Source organism: Podarcis vaucheri (assembly GCF_965113315.1).
Source record: "Podarcis vaucheri genome assembly, chromosome: 17".
Lineage (NCBI taxonomy): Eukaryota > Metazoa > Chordata > Lepidosauria > Squamata > Lacertidae > Podarcis > Podarcis vaucheri.
Window position 1 is genome coordinate 39,130,133 of NC_138755.1, and position 15,121 is coordinate 39,145,253.

At 47.3% G+C, this 15,121-nt stretch overlaps 1 protein-coding gene across 5 annotated transcripts in view; it reads right to left on the reverse strand.

The window, feature by feature from the left end:
* Positions 1-7,806: 7,806 nt before the first annotated feature.
* Positions 7,807-15,121, reverse strand: part of ZNF384 (zinc finger protein 384) — a 28,421-nt gene continuing 21,106 nt past the window's right edge. For all 5 annotated transcript variants that reach the window (XM_082206070.1, XM_082206068.1, XM_082206072.1 and 2 more), the window contains 2 exons: positions 12,025-12,183; positions 7,807-11,832 (listed from right to left, as the gene is read on the reverse strand). In XM_082206070.1, the coding sequence (XP_082062196.1) occupies positions 11,452-11,832; positions 12,025-12,183 (540 nt within the window). In that variant the 3' untranslated portion in view covers positions 7,807-11,451. The remainder of the gene's footprint in view (positions 11,833-12,024; positions 12,184-15,121) is intronic.

The window sequence follows — 15,121 nt, forward strand, 5'->3', positions numbered from 1 at the left end:
CTCCCGCAGGTTGGTCAAACTCATGTTAGTAGCATTCTGGTTGTTAGGTAGTATTTAATCTCACAGTGGATGTGCTTATGTTGATAAGAGTTGAAAAGAACATATTGTCAGGAACTGGGTTGGAATGCTTGCTTCGTGTTTCTTAAAAAAAACAAAATACTGCTTTTACTGAGGTCTAGACATTCATGCTGGGGGAAAAATAATAATATCGCCAGAGTAAGCTCCGTATGCTCCAACATTTCATAGATGAAAACAGGGACGTTCTTGTATACTCTCAGTTTTCATACCAAGAATTTCTGCTTCCCATAGGACCCGTTGCTGAAAGCTGTTCTCCACCTGCTGCACAAAGCATTCATTCAAGATGTAATTTGCTTTTCTATATTGGCTTCTCTGTGTTAGTAACCTGACCACAACAGATTCCCTCTTTTGTCTCCTGCCACAGGAGGTCTTGCTATTCTTTAAACGTCACTGGTTAGAGGTAGTTAATGTGAGCAGAACAGAAGAGAGACTCTTGTACCTGTGAACGCAATGTTTTAAAAAGCAGGCAAAGGGAGAATGGTGGTTTAGCAGGAATGAATGTCTTCTCCATTATACCCAGCAGATGATGCTCTACAACCGTTTTGTGTGGCACTTGGATACCCACCAAAATCTGTTTGTGGCTCAATTATGTTCTTGGAGTGGTGATCACAGGATAATGATGATAATAATAGAGCATTTGGTGCTACTGGGATTACTTTTTAGGTATGAAAACACACACCAACACACACTCAGCACAATCCAGTCAAAGCTAAATTCCATTGTTATACCCTCCAACATTTCTCTGGTAAAAAAAAAGGGACGTTCTGTCTATTAAATAATAATCATAATAATATATTTATACTCCACCCATCTGACTGGGTTGCCCCATCCAGTCTGGGTGGGTTCCAGTACATATAACAAACAAAATAAATCATTAAATATTTGAAAACTTCCCTGTACAGGGCTCTCTTCATAAGTCTTCTAAAGGTTGTATAGTTACTTACCTCTTTGGCTCGGGGGTCACATAACACCATACCCTCTGATGAAAATAGGGGTGTCCTATCCTAGCCTCCAACATTTCTCTGATGAAAATAGGCATACCTTAAGGAAAGGTGGGACATTCTGAGATCAAATCAGAAACGAGGATGACTTCTGTAAATCTGGGACTATCCCTGAAAAATAGGGACACATGGATGGTCTGCATTGTGCTAACACTTCCATGAAAGCAGATGGACATTAAAAAATGGAAATGGAGGCAGATGGATTCACAGCTACAACACCTGTTTCGGGATCTAGAGAGGGTAGTGGCAGTCTAGCTGTAGCTGCTCTTGGAAGAAACTGACCAAGCTGGCCCATTTTAGTCTGATTTTGGGCCATTTTGGGACAGAATTGGCATTTGTTGCCCTGAATGAATCATAGAATCATAGAACTGTAGAGTTGGAAGGGACCCTGGGGATCATCTAGTCCAACCCCCTGCAGTGCAGGAATATGCAGCTGGTCCATACAGGGATCGAACCTGCAACCTTGGTGTTCTCAGCACCATGGTCTAACCAACTGAGCTATCCAGACCATGGACGGTCTTCTTCAGGAGAGTGCCATGGGGAATGCAACCCTGGTGCTGTTGCTTGATCTCTGAGCTGCTTTCAACCGTGTTGACCCTCTGCACGAACCCTGTGCCATCCCCAGATCTTCTCCAGAGCGTTGGGGGGACACCCAGAACAGATTTAGCGGGCGGAGAATGCTTTGCTGTGCACAGAAAGAGAAATGTTTTGCTTCGTGCTACATTGAATAAAACCCAGTGGGATGAAGCTGGTTTTTAAAAGATAGCTTTAGAAGGGGTAAAGCTCACTTACACAACCCAGCCACAGCGCAATTGCTGAATATACTTTGATCCTCTTCATTTTCTCCTCCTGAACTGCTTTGTGCTCTGATGCTACTCCTCTGCAGTCATTTTTTCACTGCGCTGCCAACAAACCTCCCCTCTCTTTTGCCAACCCATGTTTCTGACCCCATCTCCTGAACTCCCCCTGCTGCCTTCGGAAGGTTGCCATGACAACATCCTGGGGGCTATAATTCGGCTGTGATAAAAATGAGAAGAAGCTGCCCTGTTATTTTCTAATGGGGGGGGGGAGAGAGAACCAATTTTAGGTGGAACAATTCTATTCCTTCTCGAACACCCTGTAAAGCAGGCAACAGGTGAGTGGCCCAAATTCTGAGAAACCTTTGGCCAGCAGTTTGAGGACATGCAAATCGGTAGTGTTTCTTCGTCTCTTAACTGAAATATACACTTCCTAGATTCATAGGCTTTTAATTCAATTTCAAGATACTGCTCTAGGCATGACGATCGAGTTCTGACTTGTGCTAGAGACGGAGCTCCGAGTGACCGCTGGCTTTCATCTCTCCAAGGGGAGAGGGGTGCCTTGCTTCATTGTCCTAGCCTGCCTCCATGCAAGAAGAAAAACCTTTCCCCTGGCAATAAACTACTTTCGGTTCTCTCCGAACCACCATCTTAAAGCTGTCAGGATTGCAAACAGCCCTTAAGCAGCAGTATCTTTGCACCACCATTTCTGTTTAACATCCAGCCTGAGATCTCTGCGAAATTCAAGAACTAGCACACGGCACTGTGACTTTCAGCAGAACAGGGATTTGAAACCCTGGTCCTGGGATCTCCCCTTTGCTCAGAAGCTGAAGCTGAAGCAAGACTTTCATTTATCTTTCAGGAACAGATCAATTCAGATTTTTCTTTAGTTAAAAGCCAGTGCGTGCACTACAGTGGCTGCATGTTGTTGTTGTTGTTGTTTAGCCGTGTCCGACTCTTCGTGACCCCCTGGACCAGAGCACGCCAGGCACTCCTGTCTTCCACTGCCTCCCGCAGTTTAGTCAAACTCATGTTGGTAGCTTCGAAGAACACTATCCAACCATCTCGTCCTCTGTCGTCCCCTTCTCCTTGTGCCCTCCATCTTTCCCAACATCAGGGTCTTTTCCAGGGAGTCTTCTCTTCTCATGAGGTGGCCAAAGTATTGGAGCCTCAGCTTCAGGATCTGTCCTTCCAGTGAGCACTCAGGGCTGATTTCCTTCAGAATGGAGAAGTTTGATCTTCTTGCAGTCCATGGGACTCTCAAGAGTCTCCTCCACCACCATAATTCAAAATGGCTGCATTATATTATTTATTAAATTTGTATACCGCCACATACCCACAGGTCTCATTAGCTTAAAACTCCCTTGTTTTATTCAAAAGAGGCAGTATACAAGGGCGTAAACAAATTTAACAATAATACTGCTGTTAAAGAAACCCTTCTCGGATGCCAAGGATTATGTTATTGGCCAGACGCTAATATTCCCTTTAGAGGCATGATACTTGAGTGCAACATTGCAGTACAGTGGTGCCTCGCAAGACGAAAAGAATCTGTTCTGTGATTCTCTTCGTCTAGCGGTTTTTTCATCTTGCGAAGCAAGCCCATTGACGGATTAGCAGATTAGCGCTATTAGTGGCTTATCTGCTGATCGGATCAGCTGGTAAGCGGCTTAGAAAAGGGGGGGGGGAGAGAAAAAAAACCAGCAGGAACTCGCAAGACATTGTCGTCTTGCGAAGCAAGCCCATGGGAAATTCGTTTTGCGAAGCACCTCCAAAACGGAAAACTCTTTCGTCTAGCAAGTTTTTCGTCTTGCGAGGCATTCGTCTTGCGGGGCACCACTGTACCTGGCTACAGGCCTGGGTCTGATCCCAAGACTGCCTTGGCCTAGCCTTCAATGACAGGAAGATAGTAAAGAGGGTGCAACTATGCTAATTCTCCTTGACCTCTTGGTGGCTTTCAGTATCCATCAGATACACTGCCCAAGGTGGGGATTTTGGACATTTGTGTTGCTGGGGTTCTCCTCCTGCCTGAATGGCCATTTTCAGGTGGTGCCAGAAGACTCCTCCTCCTCTGTCTTGTAGTTTAACACTATGTGGTCTCATGAGGGTCTACCATGCCTCCTATGCAGTCTAGGACTACCTTCATGGAACTGCAGATTTGGAGTGAGGTGCCATCAATAAACTGCTGATAGCCACCTCCATTCAAACGCAACAAGTGTCCCTATTTTTTCCAGGACAGTCTTAGCTTTACAGGAGCCATCCCGGTTTCTGATTTTACCCAGGAATTTCTCACTTTTCATTAGGACGTCCCTATTTTCATCGGAGAAATGATGGAGGGTATTGAGTTATCCAACCCACAAGCCATCTGAAGGCAGCCCTGTATAGGAAAGTTTTTTAATGTTTAATTATGTTTATATATATAGTGGTACCCCGCAAGACGAACGCCTCGCAAGACGGAAAACCCGCTAGACGAAAGGGTTTTCCGTTTTGGAGGCGCTTCGCAAAACGAATTTCCCTATGGGCTTGCTTCGCAAGACGAAAGCCCATAGGGAAATCTCCGGGGACCTCTTTTAAATGCTAGCGGTGGGGAGCAAAGCCTTTCCCCCCCCTCCGGCCTTCAGAAGAGGTCCAGGAAGGCTGGCGGGGGCCGAAAGGCTTTGCTCCCGAGCGCCAGCATTTTAAAAGCAGTCCGGGATAGCAGGGAAGTGCTTCCTGCTATCCCGGACGGCTTTTGAAGGCAGGAGAGTCTCCGCCAGCAGCGGCAGCGCTGCCGCTGCTGGCGGAGACATCCGCGAAGCCTGGGCGCGCTGCGCGCAGGCTTCTGCATGCCGGCAAGTCTCCGCCAGCAGCGGCAGCGCTGCCGCTGCTGGCGGAGAGCTCCGCGAAGCCTGGGCGCGCTGCGCGCAGGCTTCTGCATGCCGGCAAGTCTCCGCCAGCAGCGGCAGCGCTGCCGCTGCTGGCGGAGAGCTCCGCGAAGCCGGGGCGCGCTGCGCGCAGGCTTCTGCATGCCGGCAAGTCTCCACCAGCAGCGGCAGCGCTGCCGCTGCTGGCGGAGAGATCCGCGAAGCCTGGGCGCGCTGCGCACAGGCTTCTGCATGCCGGCAAGTCTCCACCAGCAGCGGCAGCGCTGCCGCTGCTGGCGGAGAGATCCGCGAAGCCTGGGCGCGCTGCGCACAGGCTTCTGCATGCCGGCAAGTCTCCACCAGCAGCGGCAGCGCTGCCGCTGCTGGCGGAGAGATCCGTGAAGCCTGGGCCGGACAGACGTCCTCCGCTGTCCGGGGCGATTTTAAAATGCCGCCCGCCAGCATTTTAAGATCGCCCCGGACAGCGGAGAAGTCCTCCGCTGTCCCAGGGTTTTTTAAAATGCTGGGGGTGGGAAGAAAAGCCCTTGTCCCCCCCCCAGCCTTCAGAGGAGGTCCGGGGACAGACTGTCCCCGGACCTGGTCTGAAGTCGGTTTCCCTAGGAACGCATTAATTGATTTTCAATGCATTCCTATGGGAAACCGTGCATCGCAAGACGAAAAACTCGCAAGAAGGAAAAACTTGCGGAACGAATTAATTTCGTCTTGCGAGGCACCACTGTATGTTGGAAGCTGCCCATGGTGGCTCGGACAACCCAGTCAGATGGGCGGGGAATAAAGGTACAGGGACCCCTGACCATTAGGTCCAGTCGTGACCGACTCTGGGGTTGCGGCGCTCATCTCGCTTTATTGGCCGAGGGAGCCGGCGTACAGCTTCCAGGTCATGTGGCCAGCATGACTAAGCCACTTCTGATGAACCAGAGCAGCGCACGGAAACGCCGTTTACCTTCCCGCCGGAGTGGTACCTATTTATCTACTTGCGCTTTGATGTGCTTTCAAACTGCTAGGTTGGCAGGAGCAGGGACTGAGCAACGGGAGCTCACCCTGTCATGGGGATTCGAACCGCCGACCTTCTGATCGGCAAGTCCTGGGCTCTGTAGTTTAACCCACAGCACCACCCTTCATTATTATGGAATAGGGCATCCCTATTTCCATCGGGAAAATGTTGGGAGGGCATGTCCATTTCTCTTTTTCATTCAAGCGAGGCAACAGAGTGTTGAGCTGACTGGATGAGGACCACTAAAAGGAAGCTGTATCTTGACAAGATGGAGGTATTGCCGTGAGGTGGGCCTGAGTGCAATGGTCCAACCTGTTCTAGATGCCAATACACCTCCTCTGAGAGATCAGAGTTCATCGTTTGGGATCACTGATCAGCCTCTAGAACCAAAGCCAGATTCAACTGCCCTGGGGCACCACCAGGTACACAAAAAATGGAGAATTTCTTAGGTACATATGAAAAGCCCATGAATCAGTGCTCCTCTGTTGGGTGGGCAAAAGACAAAAGTTACATGACAAAGAATGAGCATACAGCACCAGCAACTGGTTTGATCATTTAGGCCAGGGGTTGCCAACCTTTTTTGGACTGGTTTGAATACTGGGGGCACCAGAAACAGAACAGTTGGAATGGATTGGGCATGGCAAAATGGCTACCATGGGGAACATGGAGCAAAACAAAATCAGAGCGACACGCACCTTATGCTTACCACGGATAGTCCTCTCTGCTCTGCTAGTCCTGATTATGGAGATCAGGAGTGGTTAGAGAGCTGGACTAGGACCCATGATTCAAATCCCCACCCTCTCATGAAATTCACTAGGTGAATATGGATCATTCCGAGTCTCTCAGCTCGACAGGGTTGTTGTGAGGACAAAAATGGAGAGAAGAACCATGTATGACACCTTGAGGGAAAGGAGGGATATAAACGTAACAATGAACATTGATGATGCTGTCTACTAACAGGGAGCATTCTTCAGTATACCAGGAAAAACACTACTCTCATTTCAGAGAAATTGCTTATAACAGGGTTTCCCAAACTTGGGTCTCCAGGCTTTTTTGGACTACAGTTCCCATCATCTCTGAGCACGGGTCCTGCTAGCTAGGGATGATGGGAGCTGTAGTCCAAAAAACAGCCGGAGACTCAAGTCTGGAAAACCCTGGCTTAGAAGATACCTGCACATTTTGCCCCACAATTTTCTTGCTAGGAGGGCAAGAGAATTACCGTATTTTTTGCTCTGTAAGACTCACTTTTTCCCTCCTAAAAAGTAAGGGGAAATGTGTGTGCGTCTTATGGAGCGAATGCAGGCTGCGCAGCTATCCCAGAAGCCAGAACAGCAAGAGGGATTGCTGCTTTCACAGCGCAGCGATCCCTCTTGCTGTTCTGGCTTCTGAGATTCAGAATTTTTTTCTTTCTTGTTTTCCTCCTCCAAAAACTAGGTGCGTCTTGTGGTCTGGTGCGTCTTATAGAGCGACAAATACGGTACTTAAAAAAAGAAAGAAAGATCAGAGTCTGGGGCACTGCTGGAAGCCTTAATGGGAGCTAGGCTGGCAAATCCTGATTTAGGCACAAGCAAACACATTTCTATTTTCACAGACTTTTAACAACTTATAATGCTACCATTTTTAATTTAGGCAGTTTTGATTTCACTGTCCATTTGGCTGGATTATTATAACAGTATGCTAGTTTTATTGTACTTACCGGTCTCCTTCCTGCCTTTTGTTTAAAGCTCCCAGGGGAACATAAATTTATGTTGAAAATGAGTGGGACGCAAATACATACATACATACACACACATGCTGACAGTAACAACAAATGATACAGCCATCTCATCTACTTTCTTTGGCATTTATGGGCACTTAAAAGCAGTATGAAAAATAATGATGAAAGCAGTATGAAGACAAACAAAATGTTTGGGAATATGTATGAACATTCTAATGTTTAGGAACAAAGAGGGGCATGAACAACACAATTTCTGAAGCTTTTTTATATATATAAAAAACTGTTCAGTTTAGAGGATGGTTTGATTACAGCACCCCTTCCAGCCATTTCAATTGCTAAAAATTCAACCACACACAAATTTGGTCTCATGAAGGTTAAGAGGGCTTTCGGAGTTTATTCTTTAAAAAAAAGTAATGAAATTAAATACAAAAAGATCTAATGCAATATTAAAAGTTTGAAATTTAAAATACCCCTCTCCCTCTGGGAAATGCAACTCGAAAGGTCTTTTGAGAGACGTGAAAATTACGCTGAACTGATGCTGCGATTTAATGAGGTACGAGCAAAAACAGGAAATGGTTGCCTTAATATTCAGTGACCTGAATTCCACTGGTACTCTTTCTTTACCGAAGACGGAAAAAGCATGAACACTGCCCAGCATTGGGAACATTTGGCATTTCTTGACTTGATGTGTTTTCATTGGCTACTTTTGACACTGTGTCTGCGGAGAAGCGCTCTTCTATTCACCATAAGCAACGCTGTGTTCTCGGCTCCCACTACCCATTTCCCCCAGATCTCTCCCCTCTCTGGTGCAGCTCAGGTGGTGGGGATGCTGACCGAAACACCAACTGCAGCCAAGGTATGGGAGTGCAGAAAAGGGGTGCCAGTCTGGGAAGATGCCCACATACGCAAGGTGCTTTATGATTGCCAAATGGACTGTGGTGCTCTTACCCCAACTCACGTCCTGTTAAATTTCCAGGACCAACAGGTCGGTTCAATTCTTGCAACTCCCCCCCTCCAAAGGCTTCAATATCTGGAACCATGAGCAACTCTCAGCCCTGTCTAATTCTTTATCTCAATGGCCCACATCAGATTAAGGACACTGGCTGTTTCTACGCTTGGAAAACAGGATTCTCAACGTACACCCCACAGTCACCTCCTCACGGAGGTGTGAGGAGACTGAGATAGCTGCTTCAACCTGGTGAGTGAGTCGAAAGGTCAGTTTAAACAAGCCCCGGAAGTCGGAGCATGAAAGAGTTTGCGTTCTCATGTACAAGATGAATTCGTGTCAATCTTCAAGGCACATTATCTGACTCCTTAAGTGCTGAAAGCAGTGCACAGATATTTTTCTCAAAGACCTGAAATCAGCATACAAGAGTGTTCCACTCTTGCCCATGGTACACACATTCATATGCTGCCCCTCTGTGGTCAAACAAGTTTTGCCAATTACAAACCTTTTGAGCATAATTGGGGAGCGGGGAGACATGAATATAGGTGCCACTGGCTCGGACAGTGTTCTCATATGCTTCAGTTATGGTCTGTACACAGCCTTAGACTCTGCTGTGTTAGGGAAATGGCAACACTGCCTTGTTTGTGGCTCACAAAAGTGTTGATCTGCTCCAATCTTTCTGGGAGGAATTGGAATTACTCTTATGCTGAAACACTGCATGGGTATTCACATACAACAACTTTAGTTACTAACTCAAGGGTATGGCTGGCATGTGGAAGTTGGTACATGGAAATAAAAGAGGACACACCATTCCTGCAACTCCAACAATGTTAGCAACCATGATCAACCAAGACATATATTATCAGGCCCAGGTAATTCACACTCCAAGGAGAAGGAAGTGTAGGATTCAGCCAGACATGTGCATGTTCGTGTACACACACACACACACACACAGCGTACGCGCATGACACTTTTGTTAGGATATTCGCAACCACGTCTGACAACAGAGACAACACACACACACTTTCAAATTCATCACAGTCCCTGGAGCCCAACCACAGTTTTGTCAATGCACCTTTTAGTCTCAGTGGGGCTTCGTGGGGCCCATTGGAGGTGGGTGGGGAGGGGAAGGTTATTTTTCAGTCCCAGTCCATCCCAAGAATTATCAGGTCACTTATGGATTTGTGTTCCAGCAGAAGCTGCTTTCTGCACTCAGGGAAGCAAGAGCAGTTTGCATAGAAGGTGGCTTGCAATGTTCCTGCTTGGCCGGATCTCTCATGGATGAGAGGAGAACATGCAATCCCCATACTCTTGGCCTTGGGCATGCAGCTACTGCCAACGATTCCCAGTACCTCTTCATTCACATAGAAAAGCATCTGAACCAATTTCTATTTTATGCACCAGTATTATTTTTTTATATAAAAAAAGCACAGTCCTTACAACCCCCCCTCCCCAATCTCCCCTTGCGGTATTCACATGCCCGTAAGGGATCTTTTCCTTGTTGTTGCTCAAATTCTGATCAGCTCCCCCCCCCCACTTTCTTCCCTTCTTCTGTGATTCAAGTGATAACTAGGAAAATTGAAATGATGGCATAGGAAACCACAAGATTAGAGAGAGAGAGATGGGGGCGGGGGGGGGGCAGAAGAAGAGGAAATGGGGGAAATAACTTGGAAGATGGCGAAAGCAGAAGAAGAGAAAACGGGGGAAGTAACTTGGAAGATGGTGAGAGCAAGAAAGGGCATAAATCAAGGATTGAAAAATAAAAGTGCGCAAGGATAATGCGTTTTATAAACACAGATAGAAACAGTTACAGCAAGGACAGAGCAGGCCAAATGGGGCTGGGGTGTGAATAGATATATTTATCTATCTGTATATATATATTTATATATATATAGATATATTTAAATTCAATGGGAGTTTGAGTCTATGCTTGGGGTTCCCCCCTTTTTTCATTGGTCTCTCTCTCTCTGTGTGAGCGGCTGTTTCCATCGTCTCCCCTCTTCTCCACTGTCCACCCTCTAGAAGATTCAGTCGCTGCTTTGCTGTCTGTGTGCTGCTGCCACCTCCTTCCGGTTTTTTCTTGGCGATCGAGAGAGCAAAGGAAGCATTTGGATGATGTTGCAGCAAGGAGCAGCTCAGCAGTTCCTTTTCCCCTTGGCCCCTCAGAAAGGTCTCCCTTTTGGGGGTGCGGCCCGTGATCCTGGGGGGGAAGAAGTCAGACGGATGGCCTCCCCAGCCCCCAACCTCCCCTCCTCTCGGAGGGAAGGGACCGGGCTTCATTTTGGCACTGTCACCACCAGCTGTTTATTTTGTTTTGGTTCAGACTTTCATCTTATTATCTGCAGCAGGCTTATTGTTGCAACAGGGGCTGAGACTCCCCCCCCCCCATTACTTCTGCATCTGGTTGGAAAGCAAGGGTTGCAACCTCAACGCCAGCCACCTACGGCGTGTGATTCAGTTGGTAGAGGTCAAACCCTCTGCAACACCCCCCCTTTTGCCTACACGTCTGCAAGGTGGGCACATTTGGTACCTAGAACTGGAGCAGCCATTCTTCCTCCCCTTTGTAAGGAGGGGAGACGAAAAGAGCAAGTGCTCTCCGCTCCCCACCCAAGGGAAAGCTTCCAGAGGCTCCCTTGCCCTCGTTCATCCGCCATCGGCCAACCGCTGCTACTGCCCCTTCCTTCAAACAGCTTCACCTCACTTAGGCAACCAAAGGGCGTTCTCCTTTCGTCTCGTAAAGTGACAGAAACGGGGGCTTTCCCTGGACAAACCAAAGATGCTTCCTGAAGCCGAGGACCCCCTCTCACAGGTAGCGGGCTCTTTCCCCTCCCGTCTAGGACGTGCCGTGGTTGTGCCTCAAAGCACGAATGGTTGAGCCAAGGGGCAGCCGCTACGGGGACACAGCCCCCGTTTCCCGTTCCCCCCGCCCACCCAAAGGGAAGCTGTAGAAGAAGAGGCCAGAGGCTGCTGCACGAGGGGAGGCCGCCACACCAGAAATGCCCTCAGGCACAGATTACGAGCAAGGAGTTTTTCCCCCGTTCCCCTCGAGCAAGGTCTCTAGGAGCTGGAAAGATGTTCCACCTGGATGGCGCTGGTGCTAACCGTGAGACAGATGTCTTTGTGATGTTCCGAAGTCTTGTAAGGGGAAAGGTCAAAGGAACACTGGGGCGGCGGGTTGGGAGGGTTGTCTCCAGACGGGCCCCCGGGTGCCCCGCCACCTTGTGACTGGAAGTGCTGCTGCTGCTGTTGTTGCTGTTGCGATGCCTGGGCTTGAGCTTGAGCCTGAGCTTGAGCCTGAGCTTGGGCTTGAACTTGGGCTTGAACTTGGGCCTGCACCTGGGCTTGAACTTGGGCCTGCACCTGGGCTTGGACCACAGCCACCTGTTGCTGGGCATCAGGGATATTGTGTTTCCGCATATGCTTCATCAGGTATGTCTCCTGTAATAGAAGAGAGATGGAAAATTAAAAACCAGACACAGAGAGACAGACAGAAGACAGGCAGGACAATTATCTCCTTCATACTAACAGAGAAGCCATGGGGAATCTCTTTTCAAAGAACTGCCAAGACCTATCAGTTGCCACCTGGTTTCCACACACCCCACCCCCCAGCCAACACAGGATGGTACTTACTGAGGTGTAAGCTCGATTGCACATGGAGCAGTTGTAGATCTTGGCATGCTTGACCGTGTGGGTGGCCAGGTGGACCTCGAGAGAGGTGCCGTCCGTGTACGCACGGTGGCAGTTGTGGCACTTGAATGGTTTGTCTTTGTTGTGCTGCCGTCTGTGGGACTGCAGAGCGTGAGAGGAGAGAGAAGGGGAGTGGATTAAAGTTGGACTTCAGCCCCACTACTGATGAGTCAGAAACGAGGGTGGAGCCCAATAATAACAGTCTGGAAGGAATCTGTAAGTGGAAGAAGAAGAGGAGGCCATTTTTGATCACCCCCTCTCTCCCTGTGCAACCCCAAAATCTGGTCTGGAGGGTCGGGGGAATCTTCTTGAGCAGGTTCAGAGATGATGCCGCAGGGGTAATCGCAGAACATGGACCCCCTGCCCATTCTGCTATTGGATTATTTAAGGGTCCCCAGACATCAGCGTAGCCAAGATTTCTTTGGGAAGGGGGGCAGAACCAACATGACTGGTCAGTTAGCTAAGTGTTGTCATTATTTCACTTGACTGGAGGGGGGCAGCTGCCCCTCTGCTCCCCCCTGGCTACGCCCATGTCCCCAGATGCAAACGTTGGTGCTTACCATGCTAAGTTCATTCTCTGTAGGGAGGGACATGATTCTTCATATAGGATGTAGGACTACAACTCCCATCATCCCTAATCCCTGGTCCTAGCAGCAAGGAATGATGGGTATTATAGTCCAACAACATCTGAGGGCCCAAGGTTGAGAAAGGCCAAGTTAGCTGGTAGTCACCCCAGAATTCCAAACTCAAGAACAAGTGCTCCAAGTCTTGATTCCATAGAGGTCCTTCAAATCTCTATGCATCTGAGACTTCAAGCTTGCTCTTGACCTGACATACTGAACCTGCAACATACTCTACAGCCAGAGATTTATGCTTGCTTTGGACAGCCATACATATGCGAACTGGCCTCTTGGTTAATTGCCTTTGCACTTAAGGAACCCAAAGTGATATGAAACCAAAGCAGGTTTCATTTATACTTAAGACATAAGCATGCTATTTGCTTCATTTATATTCCACCCTCCTCTGAAGTCAAGGCTGCAAACATGGTACCCCCAACCCACCCACCATTACTTTCATTTATCAAGCCCTTGAAGCTCAGGGCTGTGAGACAGAAGAAGTGAGAATAAGTGACTGGACAAAGATCATAAGTGATCTCTTTGGCAGGCTGAGCAGGGACTTGAACCCAGGTCTTCATGGTCCTAGTCTGCAACTCTAACCACTACGCCACACTGGCTCTCTCTATCCACATATGCACACACGGCAGAAGCTGTATTGATAAAGCTCTATCAAAAAGACCGGCAGAGAGGAACTGAGAGACAATCAAGCGCCTCGGACGTGAGATCTCCAGGCTGATAGTAGATTAAGACTGATGGACATTTTTGGGGACTGAAACCGGGAAAGGGGGGTGGAGTTTGGGATTCCAAAGGGTTCATAATTACAATTTATTTTGTTGCTTTTATTTTTTCTTATCATTGTTATGTAAATTGGGAAATTCGTGGAAGGGAACCTTGGTCGGCCTTAGAAAAAATGGTTTAAGAATAAGAACTGATGTATAAGTTCGATGATTAAGTTTGGATAAGGTAAAACTGGATTTTGTAAATGAACTAAACTAAATGAAGATAAGGTTATCAAAAATAAACTGAAGAAAGGGATGAGAAACACTGCAAAATTAATGAATGTTAGAACGATGATGGCTTAGAAGCTAGGTGGTTTATAGCAATAATGTTCAAGTTAAAAGAAAAGAAAGGTTAAAACTAAATGAAATTAAGGGAGAGGACTTGCTGAATAAATATTTTGAAATTGGAATACAGAAAGGGGAGGTAGGAGGAGGTCAGCGAAGTAAGGCATAAGAAAATAAGGGATTGAAATTATACTTGTTCTTTTTTGTCTGTGTTTTGTTTGTTTTTCTTTTGTATATAATTTCTGAAACTGCAATAAATATCTATTAAAAAAAAAACACAGAAGCTGTATTGATAAAACCTAGCTTCTTATTGTGGTGCCATGTTAAAAGACCCATTCACCCTTTCCCTACCGTCTCTATTCCATTTCTCAGAGGCCAAGGTAAGTAATAGTGGCTTCAGAGTCTTGCTGATCCTCATCTCCTTACTTTGCCCCACACTTCCACTTAGGAGAGATCAGCTGTCGCTTAGCAGACTTTGAGCAATATTTAAAGTTGTGCGAGTTGACTTGTCCTTCCTCCTCTTCTCCCTGCTGCCATCATGGGCAAGTGGTGTAGAATCTGTTCCACAAAAGGTGTGGGGCATTGCAAGGGGGTAAAGTGGACCTAAATGCACCAGACGGCAAAGAGAGGAGAGCAGTCTCCTTTTCTTCTTGACGCTAGCATTGGCAAAGTTGGGATTAGTTATATATGGTATTTCATTAAGAGGCTGCTAACTGAACCACCAGCCCTCGTTTAAAATATTCCGAAAACGACTTTGAGAAATATTTAACTTATCAGGTTAAATATGCAGTAACCAAGAAAGCGGCCAGTGTGTTGGGATTTAGCATCCAGTTTTGTTTCCTGGGCTCCAGGCCCTTCCCCTATGAAGACAGGTTCATTAAACCTTGCTTAAATTGCTGTGTCCAGAGTTCAAACCTGGGCACTTCACAAGGTTCTCCATCTACCCATCTCTTTCCCCATCCCTCCGAATGTTCCTTCTCCCTTATCCCATCCTTCTTTGTTTCTCTGCTCCAAACTCATACCACATTTCAGGTTTGTTCAGCATAAAAAGGACGCAAGCACACCCTAAGCTATCCTTTCCAAACTCCTCAAGCAAAGCCTTTAATTTTTAGAATTTGTATTCTGCAATGCATGCTTCCCCCGTCCCCCCAAGCCATGAAAATTCGTATGTAGTCAAGTTAACAAGCATATTCCACACACACACACACACACACGGTTCACAGGAAGCAATGGCAGCTGTTCTGAATTCAGCATTCAGATTTGTCATTATTCATACTGATAGGAACATCTTAATTTTTATAGATGTAGCTATCTACCTACTCTGACAGGCAACAACCACTGATCTTCCCACGATTACTT